Source organism: Aptenodytes patagonicus, chromosome 23 (genome assembly GCF_965638725.1).
Source record: "Aptenodytes patagonicus chromosome 23, bAptPat1.pri.cur, whole genome shotgun sequence".
Classification (NCBI taxonomy): domain Eukaryota; kingdom Metazoa; phylum Chordata; class Aves; order Sphenisciformes; family Spheniscidae; genus Aptenodytes; species Aptenodytes patagonicus.
This window is the reverse complement of record NC_134971.1, coordinates 3,502,244-3,518,818: the sequence shown is the minus strand read 5'-3', so window position 1 is coordinate 3,518,818 and position 16,575 is coordinate 3,502,244. Positions and strand designations below refer to the sequence as shown.

The following is a 16,575-nucleotide window of genomic DNA, read 5'->3' as shown; positions in this document are numbered from 1 at the left end:
GGAAGAAATGCACCCTGTTCAGCCAGTCAACAACCTGAAAGCACCTATTAGCAAACACCGAACTACTAAGTACTCCTCACGACAACCTTGCAAAGAGGAGTGGTTTCTCTGCCTGTTAACATGTCTAAGAAGCAATAATGGTGAAAGCTGTACACGTTGTTGGCTCAGTCCCTAAAAAGCACCCACAGACCACCACTCTGTTCATTTACACTGGCAATGCCGACTCATCCAGCAATACATGACTTAAAAACCGCATCCAAAGAGACAAATTCCTCATATAATTAAATAATCTTTATTTTATAAAACATAATACAAAGCATCTACACCATTCACTGGTGGAACATTAGTTGCTATTACACAGTAATTCAAACACAAGTTATTATTTCACACTAGTTCTGCAGTTTCCTCTTACAATTTGCTTTAGCCACTATGGACTAGCCTGAAGACAGGTCCCACCATGTGCTCCATAGCTTGAACGTTATACTTCTTATGGGTCTGTGATTCTATGCTGGAGCCCACCAGATAGACTACAAGGCTTTGCTCTGAGACATCGTTGCTAGCTCTACCTCATAAAGACATTCCTAATTGCTCTTTTGTTTTCTGGTGCCCTGGTTTAACTGCTAAAGCCTCAACATTGATCACGGTCCTCTACTTCTTCCAACCAAGTTTCCCCCCAGTTCAAAGAAGGAGACCACTCAGCCATTAAGTGCATTATCTTTCAAAACATCTTCACACAAGGTATCATAGATACCTGCAGTCACTAACTGACGTCCTTATTCACTTGGGCAGGTGTGGGCTGTACAGCCCCCACAGAAGGGCTGTAACCATGCATTAAGCTGCACACCAAACCTCAGCAGAGGTCAGAGTCCAAATCATCAGGACTGCTCAGGAAACTCTTCTTGGTGGGCAAGTCAACAGCTGCACTGAGAAATGAACAGGATGTTTTCACCTACATTTCTTCAGGACTTGCTGCTGAAAGCCCTTATTCCCTGGTCAGGCTGGCTGCTGAAACTCTTTTGGCTCCAGGTTTACTGCAATCCTTACTAGGGAAAACCCTCCAGACATCCTTTCTTCAACTTGGGAGTCCACCTGAACAAGAAGTAGCACGGCTGATCTTTACGCACATGTCTAGCTTACTCCTTTTGACTCCTACCCATAAGCACCACTGCAAAACACCCTGGACTCCTGCTTTTGTAAGGCAAGCCAGATGCTGTGAAGTGCCATGTTCAGGTGACAAAGTACTGATGATGGGTCATAGTGAGAAGTGCTTCACTCAAAGCAACAGCATTTTGCCTTTGTACAGCACAGCTTGACACAGACCACCAAGCATTCATCAAAGCTGGCTTAGTGTTAACAAATGAAAACGCCCCACGAGGTAGGTAGTACTGTACCCGCTTAATAAAGTGGGTAAGCTGAGGCAAAAAGGCTCCTTGACGTGCCCGACAGCAGCAGCAGAGCTGCGAAAGAACCAGCAAGCCCCAACTAGCCCTTCTTGTCTCCCTTCAAGGCTCAACAGTCGTATCACTGTGCTGTGCAAAATGAGTCAAGTTTCCTTTTCAGGACCAGCTCACCCATCAGTTGGCTCTGCTAATCTGAAGTGCTTTGGGCTCTTCAGGTCTTTGGCTGCAGGAGGCAAGGCTCACAGCAGAACTGGCACCTGAGCTGCACTGGATGCCTGGTGCTGAGGCTCAAAATAAATGATCATAATAATGACAAGCAATAACAAAGGAACAGCGCTTAAGAACATACAGTGAAATAAACACCAGAAGCTGCCGACTGGGGGACAGTTTTTCCCTGCAAATGGGACCAGGTAAGTAACGCTTATTTTTTTCTCCCAGTTAGGTTCACTTAAAAAAGGCCAGATTCTGTGCCTCTCACTTCTTTAATTAGGCTGTAAAATAAGTCTCTCTTACCCTATAAATGCTCACTTTTATAAAGTGACCCAGATCCAATCAGGGAGACAGAAGTGAATTCAAAGTCCAGGGGTCAAGGCATCAATTCAGATGAAGGAGAGCCAAGGTTAGGTCTCTGGCTTGAACAGGACAGATTTGAAGCTGCATAGCTCTTCCACCTTAGCCACTGTGTTTTGAAGACGCATGTTGGCCACTCTTCAACCAGAAATCCCAAGTTGGATCTGAGGAAACACTCTTGTCGAAACTGGTATCTATGGTCCTGAGGAAAAGCATCAACGCTAGTTTCAAGTGTTTTTCAATCATTTTTCCATAGAACTCCCAGACATTCACCTACAGTACCTCACTATCCCCAAACACTGTGGCAGACTCTGGGTTCAGATACACTGATCTGAATCTGGGATGACACTTTCAAGGGCAACAGAAACACACAGCCTTCACTACAAATCAGGTTCTGGCCCCTGCTCCCTTTAGATTGCCAAAACCGGCAAGTACAGATCGTTTGCAGATTGCTGCAGTAAAACACACTGCATTTACTGTTCTTACTTTTAAAAGTTACTTACAATTTGGGGAAGGTATTTGTCTGACAATCTCAAGGCATGCCGTTTGGTCTCAGGCTGGCTCCACACTATGCCTGCATTTGGGCCAATATGCACAGCAGAGGGAATTTTGGCATTCTGCAGACAAACCAGGGCTTGGGCCATCAGCAAGAAAACCACTTACTGGCAAGTCCTGATGGGGCTTCTCGTAACGGAGTGTTGGTCACTCAAGGAGCTAAAAGCAGTATTTGGAGGGCGTGGGTGGAGTTTTAACAGTCAGGAATGAAGAAGAGGGAAAAAGTCAGAGAAGCGTTTCACATCGGGGGCTGTGCCTTTGGGTGTATTCACCGAGCACCTAGTCCTGCAAGGTGCCAGTGCTGATTAGAGTTTCTGGACACTACTGAAAAATAAGTTACCAATATGTTATTAAATAAGTTATTAAAAGGAATTAGAAAGGGTAGGAAACAACGACCTACCTAAAATACTGTTCTTTCTAGAGTCACACTCTAGCTCAACCACCAAAATCGTTTCTCCCAAAGGAAACGCAGGGATAACGAACGAAGTGCAGATAACAACCATCACTTTGCATTTATATAGCACCTCTCAAGTAAAGATCTGAAAGTGCATAACACAGATGGATCAGCTCCATCACCCCCAATTCACAGATGGGGAAATTAGGCACAGAGTTAGAGTTATGTGACTTGCCCAAGGTCACATAACGAGTTGGTGGAAGAGCCAGGAATCCCAACTCTGACAAAACACTGGAACATGCTTCTTCCTAACGGTATGAAGAGTCACTCTAGCTGTCTAGACTGTACAGGACACTGAACATGAAGATCTAGTGTTATTTTCTCCTCTCTTCCAAGATTCTACCAGTGCTGAAGGAGTTAGCTACTAACATTACTATTTACACCTGCACTGCTGGACTAGTTATGTTTAGCCTGTAAAATTAGCCCTTCTTTCACTCGTATCATTTAGCGTATGCTTACGTACACACGGAGCCAGCTTCTGCCAGGCCAAACACTGCAGATCCAATGAATCCATGGCATAGCTCCATGGATTTCAATGGAGTTATGCCAGGGATAAATTTGGCTCCAGAATTGCTAACGTGTTTTGGCTCCTCTCCCGACAGTGGCATTTCAGGCACGATCCCCTTCTTCCCAGATTGTGAAGTTGAGGAAGTCTTTACTCAGCATCCAGCTAATGGTTTTTCAGATGTCCATTAGTTTTCAAGTATAACTCATCACTCCTCCAACTCCTCCAGGTGTGGTACTTCTTCATGCTCTTCCTCCTAGCGAAGCGACAGATGCTGACCATGAAAACCCAGGAGACAGCGTACATGATGACGCCCCCCAGCTTAATATACCACCTGGGTTTGGGAGAAGCAAGCTCACAGTACATCAGCCAGGCCCCGACTCCAATCCGCACCCCAGTGAAGAGGACCACGAAGAAGAAATCCACCACATCACCTGTGAAACTGTGGTAACACCCCATCTCCTTCAGGAACCAGCGGGCCTGCAGCAGCGGGTTAGTGATCTCGCTACCAAAGATGACGGCATTGACCTCTGCAGCTGACTCCCCGAGTGCCAATGACACTGTGATGCCCAAGATGCTCACCAGATGGTGGGCCAGCATCAGGGCACCCTCTGTCTGGAAGTACACACACCAGCAAAGGTCGAAGAGGAAGTAGCCCAAGCTAAGGCACAGCACATGTACCTGAAGAGTTGTGTTTGGTGATCCTGAAACATAAAGACACCACACAGAGCTTTAAAGCATGGAGGCAACAAGCAGGCAGGATCCGAGACAAGGAAGGGGTATTCACCTTCAGCACTGGCAGGCTGGTATTAGCTTGTACTGATCACAGCTCAGCTGGAGAAGTCAGACAAGTCACAATACTACAGTTGTTAGTCTAACAGCTGTACACACGTAATGGCCACACAACGTGATCACACACTCTGCCAGATTGCAGCTGGGGAGGGCCATTACACTAGCAAAATACAGTACCAGTCCCTCCATTTCTCTAGTACTTTCCACCACAAAGCAGCTCAGATATCATTACAATCATCATTCCTCAAGTGGGCTGGATACTGAGGTGGTAGGAGAACCCCACCTTGTGCCATCGCCCACTGGGGGACTTGGGACCACAACTTTCTTTACTTACCTGGGTGACTGAAAGGCCAGGGACCATCAATAAAGCCAATGTAAGCAGAGAGACAGGTAGCAAGGATGCCATGGGTCAGCGTGACCAGCCTGCAGCTCCATTCATAATTCCGGTGCTTGTAGCGATGGCAGAACCAAGCGTAGAGAGAGAGCCAGGCAAGCAGACTGCAGGCTACCCGCAGAGGCAGGGGGAACAGCATCCTGTCACAGGAACGGAAAGACAAAATGCATCAGAAGGTCTAGCCTTCGGCAGTGTTAGCACAACCCAGTGCAGCATTTCACCCGTAACCATCCCAGCACTGAGTGTACAGTGCCGTTTTCTGATGGTGTTGCTTGCTCATGACAAATTTTTTCTGCAGAGGAACTGCGGTTCCTCTGGGAAAAGGCCTACATCAAAGAAGCGTATCCTTGAGAATGAGGGCAGATTCACCATGTGGCCACCAGCACACAGACCCCCACCAGTGTCACCTCAGCTGTGGGAAGACACGCTGAAAGCAATGACCTTGTAAGGCAGTGCGTTCTTAGCCTGGCTGAACAGAAAACATACCATGACTCGGTAAAGCACCTCGGAGGACTTCCCCAACCAGTCTATGATGCAGGATCTGCTGGGATATGTTAGTGCTCATCTGCACTGCCCGAGGGACAGGCTGAGAAGCGCCACATCCAGCAATAAGGCTTTGATCCAGAGCTACGCCTCCCCCTTCGTTTTAGTTCCCTGCCCATATATCTGCATTTGACTGGTCTGCTTGTGTTGCCCCACCTGACCTACTCATCCTGTCATGCTGTTTGCTAGCTTGGTTCCTCCTCTCCTGAAACAAAAACCCAAGAAAACCCAAAAAACACACAGTCTTTTGCTAGGTCCACTGATAATGTTCCCAGTGCAGTGACACCAACTGCAAATGGGTCAAGAGGAACACAAAGGCATTGCCATCTCCTCCTGCTACTGAATTTTAACCTTCTAGCACTAACACATTTCCAGGACAGTTGGGGAAAAAAACGCTATAAAATCCCCTTGTCCTCCCAAGGAAAACTTCCAGTGGAACAACATACAGTTCAAGCTTCTTCATAAGCACATCAGGACAAAGCTCAGATTAGAACAGAGCATCCCCCAGCAAATGGTGATCGGATAAAGTGGCTCACCACCTTCGGGAGCAGCCAGGCACTCATACAGCCAGTCCCTTTCCTACCCCCAGCCGCATTCCATGAGTGCCCCCCCGCCCTGCCCCACACCTCCCCTGGGCGAGGCACTGGACGCTCCCTCCTCTGCAGCTTGAGAGGAGCGATACAAGGTGAAAACCACTTAGCTCTCCTAACTGCAGACTTCATTTCATCTTTTTTGGCACCAAGACCTCCAAATCTTTTTGATACAAAAGCTGTAGAAGCTGCCCATAAAGATTTTTTTCAACAGTATTTCTTTTATAAAAGAAGCTTCCCTCACTCACTATGCAATACACAATCTTTCAAACAAGCAGAAGACATACTGCCAGAACAAAATCACAGTGCATAAACATCTGTGGAGGACACTGCTGTTGTTGCTAAAAGCCCCCCAAATACATAATACTCTAATATCTACATCTCATTCATATTTATAATACCTTTCCATGAAATATAAGATACGTCTCATTACTCCTGAGCATTCAGGGGAGTGCATCAAAAGAAGTTGAGTCACGCTTTGGGATACGCGAGTTTCCAGATGTGTAATAGCAAAAGCGCCGCTGGTCCTGCTGGTACCTGCTGACCAGCGCGCTGGATTCACACCCAGGGCTGGGGAACACCAAAAGGACTACACATGACGAGGAGTCAGAGTTGCAATGCCCAACTTTCCTGCTTGGCCTGTTGCAACTATTACCAGGAATGACTTAGGAGCTGGGTAAACAAAACCATTATGGTATAATGGGCCTCGGGAACATGGGGAGATGAAATAAGGATGCAATTAACTGCTGTGACCAGGTGTTTCCATTGACATCCCTGGTACTTGAGGTTTGTATGCATTTAGAGTCAGGGCAGATAAGGCAGTAAGAATTCCGATGTGACAAAAGGGACTGACCAGCTGGAGAAGCCTGGTAGAAGGAACAGGAATGACCTTTTAAACATTTTGAGGTGTCTTCCACACCTACTCGTGAAAAAGATGTTTCTCCGTTCCCTGGAAAGAAAGATGGGGGCTACACATCAAAGCTCAACATTTGTCATTAGCATATACAATATATATTGCACCTGTGAATTACGCCTGTCCCCACACACTGGAAAGGGCAACATCCTTTAAAAGCATCAGTAATTATAATCGTTTGTACCACCAGTAGCAATGGGGTCACGAACAAAAGCAGGCTCTACGATAATTACACGTGCCTAAAAACCTAGTCCAGAACAGCCCTGCTCTACCCGAAAGAGCTTAAAAACTAGATGGGCACCTCCAGCAAAGCACCGTTATTTCCTTTCTTTTTTTTTTTTTTTTTTTTTTTTTTTTTAGGTACAAATGAAAAAATGGAGGCGCCCAGAGAGCCAAAACAACGTGCCCCAAATCCCGGACACAGCCTGCCCAGCCGGCCCGCAGCCGGCAGCCTTCCTCTCCGGGATGCAGCCGCCCTCTCCCCGCCGCCGCCCGCGCACCCGCCCCGCGGCCACCCGCCCCACCTGCCCGCGGGCCTGGCGACGAACGAGCACCGCTCGCCCCCGCGCCTCCCGGCCCCGCTCTTCGCCAGCGGCTCCCGCAGCTTCGCGGGGGCCGGCCGGCGGGGCCGAGCCCCCGCACGCAGCCGCCCTCGGGGGAAGGCGCCCGCCCCGCGGCGCAGGCACGGCCGGGGAGCGCCCGGCGGCCGCAGCCCGCAAGTCGCAGGGGAAGGCTGCGGGGCCAGGCCCTTCCCCTCGCCCCGGCTACCCGCAGCCCTCCCGGGGCCGCCCCGGCCCCGCGTACCTACCTGGAGGGACGCGGCTGCTGGGGCCGGCCCGGCGCCGCGCCTCCGCCGCCCCCCGGCGCCCGGGAAGAGGAAGCGGCGGCGGCGGCCGAGGGGCACCTGCTGGCGGGGAGGAGGGACGGCAAGGGCCGCGGGGAGGGGGGGCCGCCGCCCGCCTCGGCCGCGGGAGGGAAGAGGCCCCGGCGCTCCCGGCCGGCCCCGCAGAGAGGGCGCGGGGCGCACCGCCCGGCACTGCCGCTCCCCCGCAGCCGCCCCGCTCCTGCCTCGCCCCGCCGGCCTTTGCAGCCCCGTTGCGCATCCCTCCTAACAGCAGCCAAGAGGCTGGCGACCTTCGGCGCTGGCCCCGAGTGCTCTAACTCGCAGGTTTGCAGGCCTCTCTGGCTGGCGGGGAGGACCTCGGTTCAATGCCCAACAGGTTGCTGCTCACAGAACAAGAGGCAGGTCGTGTTCCCACCGGGCACACACGCATACAGCATCGCTTTAGCCTGCGGGCACAGAAAATTAGTCCCACGCACCCACGACCTGTTTCAATCATCTCACGTGTCCCCGAGATAACAGGCATGACCACACAGCTGCAGGCAGACATGGGCTTGCTTTACTCGCGCCCAGGCAGCACCTGATGTGAACCGACTCTTCCACAGGACTTGCAAAACTGCGTCAGTATAGCACCAGCTTCAAGGTAACATACCCCGCAGGGTTCATCATCCAGGCACAGCACAGAGCATGCAGCTTCAGCAGGCTGGGAAAGCACACAGCCCTGCCCTAAACATACCCTCTCATCCAATGCTTATGCAGCAGTTACAAAGCCTAGCAATTTCTTCTCGCTACAAGCATTCAGTGCTAAACCACATCTTTTCTCTCTCCTCCCTTCATCTACATCCAGAGTAGCAAAATGCAGGACTTAGGCAGGACACCTAAAGTGGCTTACAAAAAAGTTCCTCCAACCAACACGCTTACTCCTTTCGTAAGTTGCAATCAAAATATTTTTTTTTTCCCCTTCATCCTGTCAAGCTTTACCTTTTGAAATACAGATGATGGGAGTGGCTTGTCCTGCCTCTTACAGCACTTGTAATGAGCCTGTTTTCAACTGGATATCTATCTTACTTTTCCAGTTCAGGCAAGGCACAGGTTCCTATGGCTACACGATGCTCATCCTTCAGCTTTTTCAGCACAACATCCTCACTAGCATTAATAGTCCATTTGCTTCTCTGACAAATCTTAGGTCTCATCTTGCTTTCCTCCACCTTTGCTGGACCAGGCACCTGGCCCCCTCCCATAGCCTCAATAACAACTGAGATGGAGCTGTTCTAATAGCTTAGGACACAGAACAGTGTTGACAGACAGAAAGCTATAGGGCTAATGTTGACTCATAGCACAGAAACTGAGCCACCAGGAAGAACAACAGAGATGGTCGCAAAAGAATACTCCAAAAGTCCTAACAAGGCAAGGACCATTTAATGCCTGAGGTAGAATATAGAGAAGGAGTTGCAGGTTTTTTTGTTCTAGATCATACAGTGTGCAAAATTTGCATCTAGTGAGATGCAAGGTGGCAAGTTAAATCATCTCCCAGTGGATTGTACCAGAAGTTAGGTGCAGCTTATACACTAATTTTCTTGTTTGCTTTGTGCAGAGTCAGCCATTTAAATAGGCCGGCTGAGTTGCACTGGCTCGTTTTGCCTGCAGATGAATAGCGTTCAGCAAAACAGCCCAGGACAGGAACCTCTGCTAACAGTTATTCACACACTGCTACCCGTTTTAGTATAGCTACACCCTCCCTCAGCAGTACATTCTTTCTTCTTGTCTTCCTTCTGTACCTATTCTAACAAGAGCTTACAACACTGAAGGGTCACAGAACATATTAGCTTGCCAACACTGGGAAACTTCTTCTCAAAAATAAACTGGAAATATACAAGAACTGGAAATACAGAAGAGTCCAATAGCCTTCCTCAGTGATAGGCCAAGACTGATGCTCACTTTTTGTGACTGAAAAGCCCTCAAGGATATTTGACAGATAAAAATCAGGCACCTGTATTAAAAGTTACATTATTTGAAATGTTAGCAAGTAAGAAATCCAATGGGATACTGAGGGTGGAGCCAGTTGCTTTTCTAGCATCACATTAGAGGGTTTAACACTAAAACTACCCCTAGATGAGATGTGGTGCATGACCACCTGAGGGCACTTACTTTGCTTCAGATCTCAGAGGGTAACTACCATCAGTTCTGTTTTGCATGCAAGCAAGCTGGGTGCACTGGGTTACCGTCCCTCAGCCAAAGGAAGAGAGTTTTCTTGTTGGAAGCCAAGCCCAGGCCCACCTCCACTCCAGACAGCGGAGTCCTGGCCCAGCAGTAGCAGGTTCTCAGCCAGAAACAGCCACTCAGCAGTAGCTTAGGACATCTCATAACACCAAAGGTGTTCTCATGCTTTCAATTGCTTCTCCAAAGACAGTGTAGACAAACCACCTTGCAACCCAAGCCTTCTGAATTGGTCATTCCTAGGATGAAAGGCAGCAACAGAGAGGCATTGGTGCTGCAGAGAAAAAAGGCAACCTGGGATGTAGGCCGTGACCAGAATTTAAGTTACCCTGTGACCTGGCGTCTGCCAAGAGCAAACACCTCAGTTTAATGGCCCATTCTTAAGTTCCCCGCGATACTGACCGGGACTCATTGGCAAGGCAGGTTATGGGTACATTAGTCACAAATCTGAGCTTCAGCTGACCCTCATCTATCCTTCACACCTCAAGCCTGAGCTCCAGACCACATGGCTCGGTCTGTGCTTGTTTCCCCACCAGCTCACTCCTTCCTGAACTGCCCGAGTCAGAGCTTTGCCAGTGGCTACTAGCCTTAGCATGCTTAGGCTACCCTCAAGCCTGTTTTCCTCAGCATTAACTTCAGTTGCCTCCTTAAGACCCAGAACAAAAGAACATTACAGCAATTGTTTCTTTTTTAAAAGAAAACATAACTTTATTAGAAGTCTAATCGCTCATAGGAGTTTTCAGAAGAGCACAGTGACTCTGGCAGGAGTTGATACCTCATGAGGCCAGGCGCCCAGAGCCATGCTGGCAAGGTATCAGGAGTGCAAGGCTCCTGTTTTTCTAAATTTATTAGCCTGCTAACTTGCCTGGATTCACAGCTGCAATGCATTCAGAGGGCATGTCAAAAGTTAGGTTATTTCATATCATTTTTTAATCTCTCCATACACCTTATTCTAACCCCCAGCCAAGGCAGATATCTGCACTGAACAGTGCCGAAGTTAGTGAGGTAAGAAGCCTGGAGGAGCTGCATCCCCACAGCAGCTGTATTCCCACTGCTCCCCTCCTTCACCTCTGCGGCACTTGAGCAAGAGCCACACAGGCTGTTTCAGGGGCTCTTTAGCTCCATGAAGAAGCTCTTCTAAACAAGGTCTTTGAAAGCAGGAAGGAAAGGCAACCAGCCTTGCTAAGCCTGAGGGCACCACAAGGCCATTTGTTCCTCAGCTGTAAGCAAGGTTTTAATGGGAGAGTAAATCTGAACTGCAGCCTTAAACAGAGGGAAATTCACATTAAAACCCCAGGGGAAGTGTCAGAACACAATTCTGAGAGGTAAAGAAAACAAGAGAACTGGTCCATACTCTGAGACCTGCTGGTATGGAGCAGATGTTACACTGAGATCTGCCTAAACGTTACTGTCACCCCTGAAAATATAGTCACTTCTTAGACTCGTTAGCCATGCGTTCAGCTTAAAGTGGCTTGTAAATGAGCCAACCCCAGAACAGAAAGAGCATCCAGAGGCGGCTCTTCTCTGTCATCCCTCACCCACAAAATGCCTGATTTTTCTTTAAAGCAATCCAAGGCTAGGTGAACACCTGCTTACAGAGTTTATTGGCACAGGTCTAATTCATGACTCTTGTTTGCAAGGGAGTTTGCAAGAACCTGACTCAATCCCAGTGAAGTCACACTGTTCTAAGATCTGTATCTGCTTGAATGCAAGTATTTTAAAAAAAAAAGTATAATTAAAAACAACGAGGCAAAACATTGCCTCACCTCAAGTACCATCACTTCACACACTCAAAGAACAACTCCACTATAACCCTGCAAGCACTGGAGTCTTGTTCAGAGGCTTTCATCCAAGTACTCAGTCAGGTGTGTTGTCCAACTCCAGGATTAAGGGAAAGTGAGGCTCAGTAAATCTTGCTAGGTCACACCTCTACCTGGTCCCACTGGCAGGAAGATGGGATTTTTCAGATTTGATTTCCTGGCTCTACACTGTAAAATAAGTCTAGCTCCAAAATGATTACAGAACATACAGACTGTGCCATTATTGGTTGCAGACTGAATAGGTCTGGCATTGCCACCCTCCTCGAGACTGTACCATTGCTGGAGAAGTCAGGGAATCAGAATTCAGTAGACGTGCCAGGTTCCTCAGATTTCCTCTCAAACCCCTCTTCTGTCAGCTTTCCTGTGTTCCTAGCGCTGATTCATCTCCTCCAGGGGTAGGAGACCAGTGCCAGAAAGTCGTTTCCACATCACTTTTAGGAGTTCTTTTCACAGCAATAGGCTTCAGTAGCCAGGCTCCTAGCCCAAGGGATTGTCATCCACACGCTGTTAATGAGCTGTCAAGTGCCCATTAGTTTTCACAGGTGCATTCATACTCCTCAGGCTTGTCCAGGAACGGTATTTTTTCAACATTTTCCTCCTGGCAAAGTGGCAGATTTCAACCATGAACCCCAAAGATACAATGTACATGGCCAGGCCTCCAGCCTTGAGGAGCCAGCTGGGATCAGGGGATGTCACCATCGCACACATGATCAAAGCTCCTCCCCCGATTCGCAGCACCAGGAAGAGGAACACAAAGAAGAAATCCACCACCTCTCCCAGAAAAGTGTGGTAACACCCCATTTCCCGCAGAAACCACCGGGTCTGGAGCAGTGGGTTGGTGATCTCGCTAACAAATACAACAGCATTGACTTCTGTAGCAGACTTCCCGAGCCCCAGCACCATGATCATGCCACAGATGCTCAGCATGTGATGGAACAGCATTAGGTCCCCCTCCGTCTGGAAATATAGGCACCAGCCCAGGTCAAAGATAAAGTAACCCAAGGTCAGGGACAGCACATGGATCTGAAGAGATGTGTTTGGTGAACCTGAAATGAAAAATGTACATAAGCTTGGGGTCTTATTTAAGACATTCTTCTACAATATGGAGCAATACAGGTTGTGAGCATGCCTCTTTCCTCCTTAGTTTCCAGCCTTATCCCATGGGCCACGTGCCAGGCTGGAAGCTTGGATGTCTGGTTCTGCTCTCCCTTCACACTTCAGCCTGCCCAGCAGACCCAGGCAGGCCATCCCATCCTGCCACACTGTCTGTTTCTCCTTTTTCTCGCCACCCTTTTAGAAATCAGGGATGGAAAGCCTGACCCCTATCAGCAGAACTATTTGAGATTTAATGATAGGAAACAGCAAACAAAACCCCACAGCCAAATGCCAGGAGTTATTACACCCTTAAAGATGCAAACAGCACTTAGTCTATTCTCAACACATTGCTACACCTAATGTGGCAATAAACTCAAGCTGCCAACCTGAAAACTTTCAATATGTACATGGATAAAACAAAAAAAAGAATAAAAAGATTAACAGCAACAAGTGGTAAGGGCTGGAGAAGAAGCAAGGGAGTTAAACAAAATCCTGCCCCAAACATGCCCCAAAAACATACGCAGAAGAGAACAGACAGCAAAAGCAATCAGCCCCCCAACCCCACCTGTAACCAGAGGTGTCCACACTGCATGACAAGGACATGTGTCAGGGTAAGACTCCAAACGTACCTGCATGGGTCAGAGGCCAGGGGCCATCCAAGAGAGCAACGTAACCCGAGAGGCAGGTGACAATCACCCCATGCACCAGGGTGACCAAGCGACAGCTCCACTCGTAGGAACGGCGCTTGTTCCAGTAGCAGAAGCAGGCGTACAGAGACAGCCAGGCAACCAGGCTGCAGGTCACCTCGAGAACGATGGAAACCATCCTGCTGAACACAGAGTGAGGACGTTATGAACACAGCAGCCCTGTCAGCAAAGGGTGTTCATCCAGACCATCTGCCTCAGTATCCACCCCAGCCCATTCGCAGAAACCCCGGGAGGGGGAACCCAAAACAAACCAAACCCAAAACACACGAGCAAACCAAACCAAACAAACAAAACAACCCCACCAAAACAGGCCTTGTACCCTTCCCGTGAGCATGACGCTCTCCCGAGACCCTCTGTAGCACCATTTCCCTGCGCGCCCCTCCTCGTTACCAGAACCCTACCGTGTTTGGGGAAAGACAAGATCGCAGCACCCCCCCCGAGCCAAAGCGGCTCGGCTCGGCTCGGCTCGGCCCTCCCCGACCGCCCCGCTCACCCTCGGGGGCCGGTGGACGGAGCGGCGGGGCGCCGGGACGCCGGACCCCCTTCCCCGGCACGGGGCGGGGGGCAGAACAGGCGCCCCCGCAGCGGCCCAGAGCGGCGCTTGCCCCGGGGCTGCTCAGCAGCCCGGCGCCCGCCCGGCGGCCCCCTGCCCGCTCCTTACCCCGGGCTCGCCGCTGCCGCCTACCCCTCTCCGGCTCTGCGGGCCCCGGGAAGGGAGGCGGCGCCGGCGCGCACCGAGAGGCTTTTATCTTCCCCTCCCCTCCGCTCCTCTCCCTTTCCCTCCCTCCCCCGGCCGGGGCAGCTCCTGCCGGGGAGGGTCTTTCCCCCGCCCCAGCTCTCCGCGCCCCCGGCGGATGCTCCCCCTGCCCCGAGCCGCCGCTGGGCACCTCCCGCCCCTCCGCTCCCCATCCCCGTTTGCTCTGCCCCGCTTACCTACCCCGGAGGCGAAAAGGGATCCGAGCAGCACAGCTGCGTGCTCCGGGGCAGAGAGAGGGCCGTGCTGCTGGGGGACAGTGCGGGGAAGGGGGAACAGGGTAGGAGAAATAAGGACAGGCGTTTGGAGTGTGTCAGCCGGGCTGGTACCTCCATCCAGCCTCAGCCCTCCGGCTGTAAGTGTCCCATAGGGTCCCCAGACTTTAATTTGGTTGAATGTTTTTCTCTCTGATGATGGAGAATAAAGTGGAGAATAAAGCTGGATCAGGCAAGAGGGGAGATGCTTTTGTCCTTTTGTTGTTGTTGTTTTAAAAAGCGTCCTGGAGTCCTCTTTCAAGTTTTGTACCTGGTTTTGAAAGCAGAGGCCGGGTGGGTGGGTTTACGGTGACCACCTTTGTGTAGTCCTGTGCTGGCTGCAAGCAGGGGAGGCTGAGACAGGAGTCGGTGAGCTTGGGACTGCCTGGGTCCGGAGCTGGGGAGTGGTGCGGGACACGCAGGGAAATGTGACACAGAACACGCAGAACAGGATGAGTGAGCGAGGAGCTGAGCTGGGGCCGAGCACCAGGGCCGGGCAGAGGCAGGAGTGAGTAACCAGGAAAGGACTGTGCTTCCTCCAAGCCCTGACAGCGGACTCATGTAATTTCTGTTTATTCCATTTGCTTTAAAAACTGTCTAAAGGAGATTGTGTGTCCCAAACAACCCAAACCTTCCCTTACAGCCAAAGAGCTCTATGCTGGGAGTGAAACCAATCACTCAGAGCATGCGAGTCCTCACCTGTGGTCACTTAGGTCTGTTGAGTGTGCTGCACTCCACAGGATGTTTCTCTGTGTTGTAAAACTCTGGTAACACATTAAAATAAGCCTCTAGCTGGATTGTAGATTATACATTGCTCTTATATTTGAGCTAAAACTTCCTGGTTTTTCCCTCCTTTGCCAGCATTTTGGCCCCTGCTCTAAAGCAAGCCCACAGCTTGGGGCTGTGCAAGCAGGGACCCCCCGGCACAGAGAAAGGGGGTCCCACTGCAGCTCCGGCACTAGTCCCTGCTGGCATCTGTAAAGAATGTAAGCTCAGCTGCTGAAGGCGTTGTATTGGAGTGTTAGGATCTATGCTAATTCTACCGGGACTGTAAGTCCTAAGGCTGTGAGCATCAGGAATGATGAGGGCACTTGACGGGATCACTTGAACAGTTAGAAATGCTCAAAGTCTCCCTTCAGGCCACAGGAAAAAACGGGAAGTGCAAGGAACAGAGCCCTGTTCTCCCAGCTTGCACTCATTCTCCTCACAGGTAGAAAGCAGAGGAGGAAAGAAAGGGCAATGACCAATAAAAGAAATTAAATACCAACAGCAAATTGTTAATTTTCCAGCCATTCCGAGTCTTGCTTGAACCTGGGCACTGCTAAACATCATGGATGTATCAGGTACCCCACCTCCTATCTGGTCTGCACACTCGCTTAGAGCTCTGCAGTTGCTACAGCAGTGAAGTGGAAAAGTCACCCTTGATGTCAGTCCTTAATAGGAGTGCATCTCCTGTACGCACTCCAGCATCTGTCAACAGAGGGGGAAGTCAGGAGTATTCGTCCATTTTTATATTCTGAGGATGCCAGTTCAGTTGTCTCTGGCTGAGAAGAGCCGGAACTAGAGAGAGAGGTCTACCTACAGACAGACCATAACTTCCAAAGGTATACCATGTCCTTGATTTGATTTTGGAGCTGAGTGGGATCTGGCTCATTTCTCCAGAGAGCTCGTGAATGACCAGACCACAGATAAAAGTAAAAGATGAATGGGGTTGCACCCCTTATACTCACAAGCGATAGAGATGGGACCCACAGAGGTGTTTTTAGACAGGGACTCAGCTGACAGCTGGCTCTTCACTCACACCTGGGGTTCACGTCACTGATGCTTGAGTCCTAACGGTGGAGGAGCGGAGGAGCTCCTGAGGAGAAGAGCAGGCACAGAGAGCGTGGAGACTGTTCAGGCACAAGGGCTGCTTTGGTAGCAGATCAGGTTGTTCAGGAGATTATGTGAGTTCTTATAGCCACTGTGAGGCACATCTGCTTGTGAGCAATTGTTCCCTGCATTGTTTATCTATGGCTGTGGGAGGTGACTATTAGTCTTGGAAAGCTGGAATTTCCTGCTCTATATATTTTTCATCCCTTAGATGCTCCTGTGAGGCCAGAAGTATTCCTGGAAGACAGGGGAGTGAAGACCTTTGCCTTCCAACTGTAGCTTTTTGTGAAACAAACAGG

At 50.0% G+C, this 16,575-nt stretch overlaps 2 protein-coding genes across 4 annotated transcripts; both read right to left on the bottom strand.

Annotated features, from left to right (window-relative positions):
* Positions 1 to 269: 269 nt before the first annotated feature.
* Positions 270 to 12,104, bottom strand: LOC143170338 (TLC domain-containing protein 5-like). Of its 2 annotated transcripts, none has more exons than XM_076358540.1 (3): positions 11,869 to 12,104; positions 4,611 to 4,810; positions 270 to 4,188 (listed from the first exon to the last, which is right to left on the bottom strand). In XM_076358540.1, exons 2-3 carry the CDS (start codon positions 4,807 to 4,809, stop codon positions 3,650 to 3,652), a joined length of 738 nt encoding a protein of 245 aa, XP_076214655.1. In that variant the 5' UTR covers position 4,810; positions 11,869 to 12,104; the 3' UTR covers positions 270 to 3,649. The 2 variants fall into 2 exon arrangements, with proteins under 2 accessions (XP_076214655.1, XP_076214654.1); XM_076358539.1 differs by lacking the exon at positions 11,869 to 12,104 and adding an exon at positions 7,525 to 7,571.
* LOC143170339 (TLC domain-containing protein 5-like) lies at positions 12,102 to 16,176 on the bottom strand. Of its 2 annotated transcripts, none has more exons than XM_076358542.1 (3): positions 16,135 to 16,176; positions 13,319 to 13,515; positions 12,102 to 12,640 (listed from the first exon to the last, which is right to left on the bottom strand). In XM_076358542.1, the coding sequence occupies exons 2-3, from the start codon at positions 13,512 to 13,514 to the stop codon at positions 12,102 to 12,104; spliced, it is 735 nt and encodes a 244-aa protein (XP_076214657.1). In that variant the 5' UTR covers position 13,515; positions 16,135 to 16,176. The 2 variants fall into 2 exon arrangements, with proteins under 2 accessions (XP_076214657.1, XP_076214658.1); XM_076358543.1 differs by lacking the exon at positions 16,135 to 16,176 and adding an exon at positions 13,890 to 13,947.
* Positions 16,177 to 16,575: the final 399 nt, after the last annotated feature.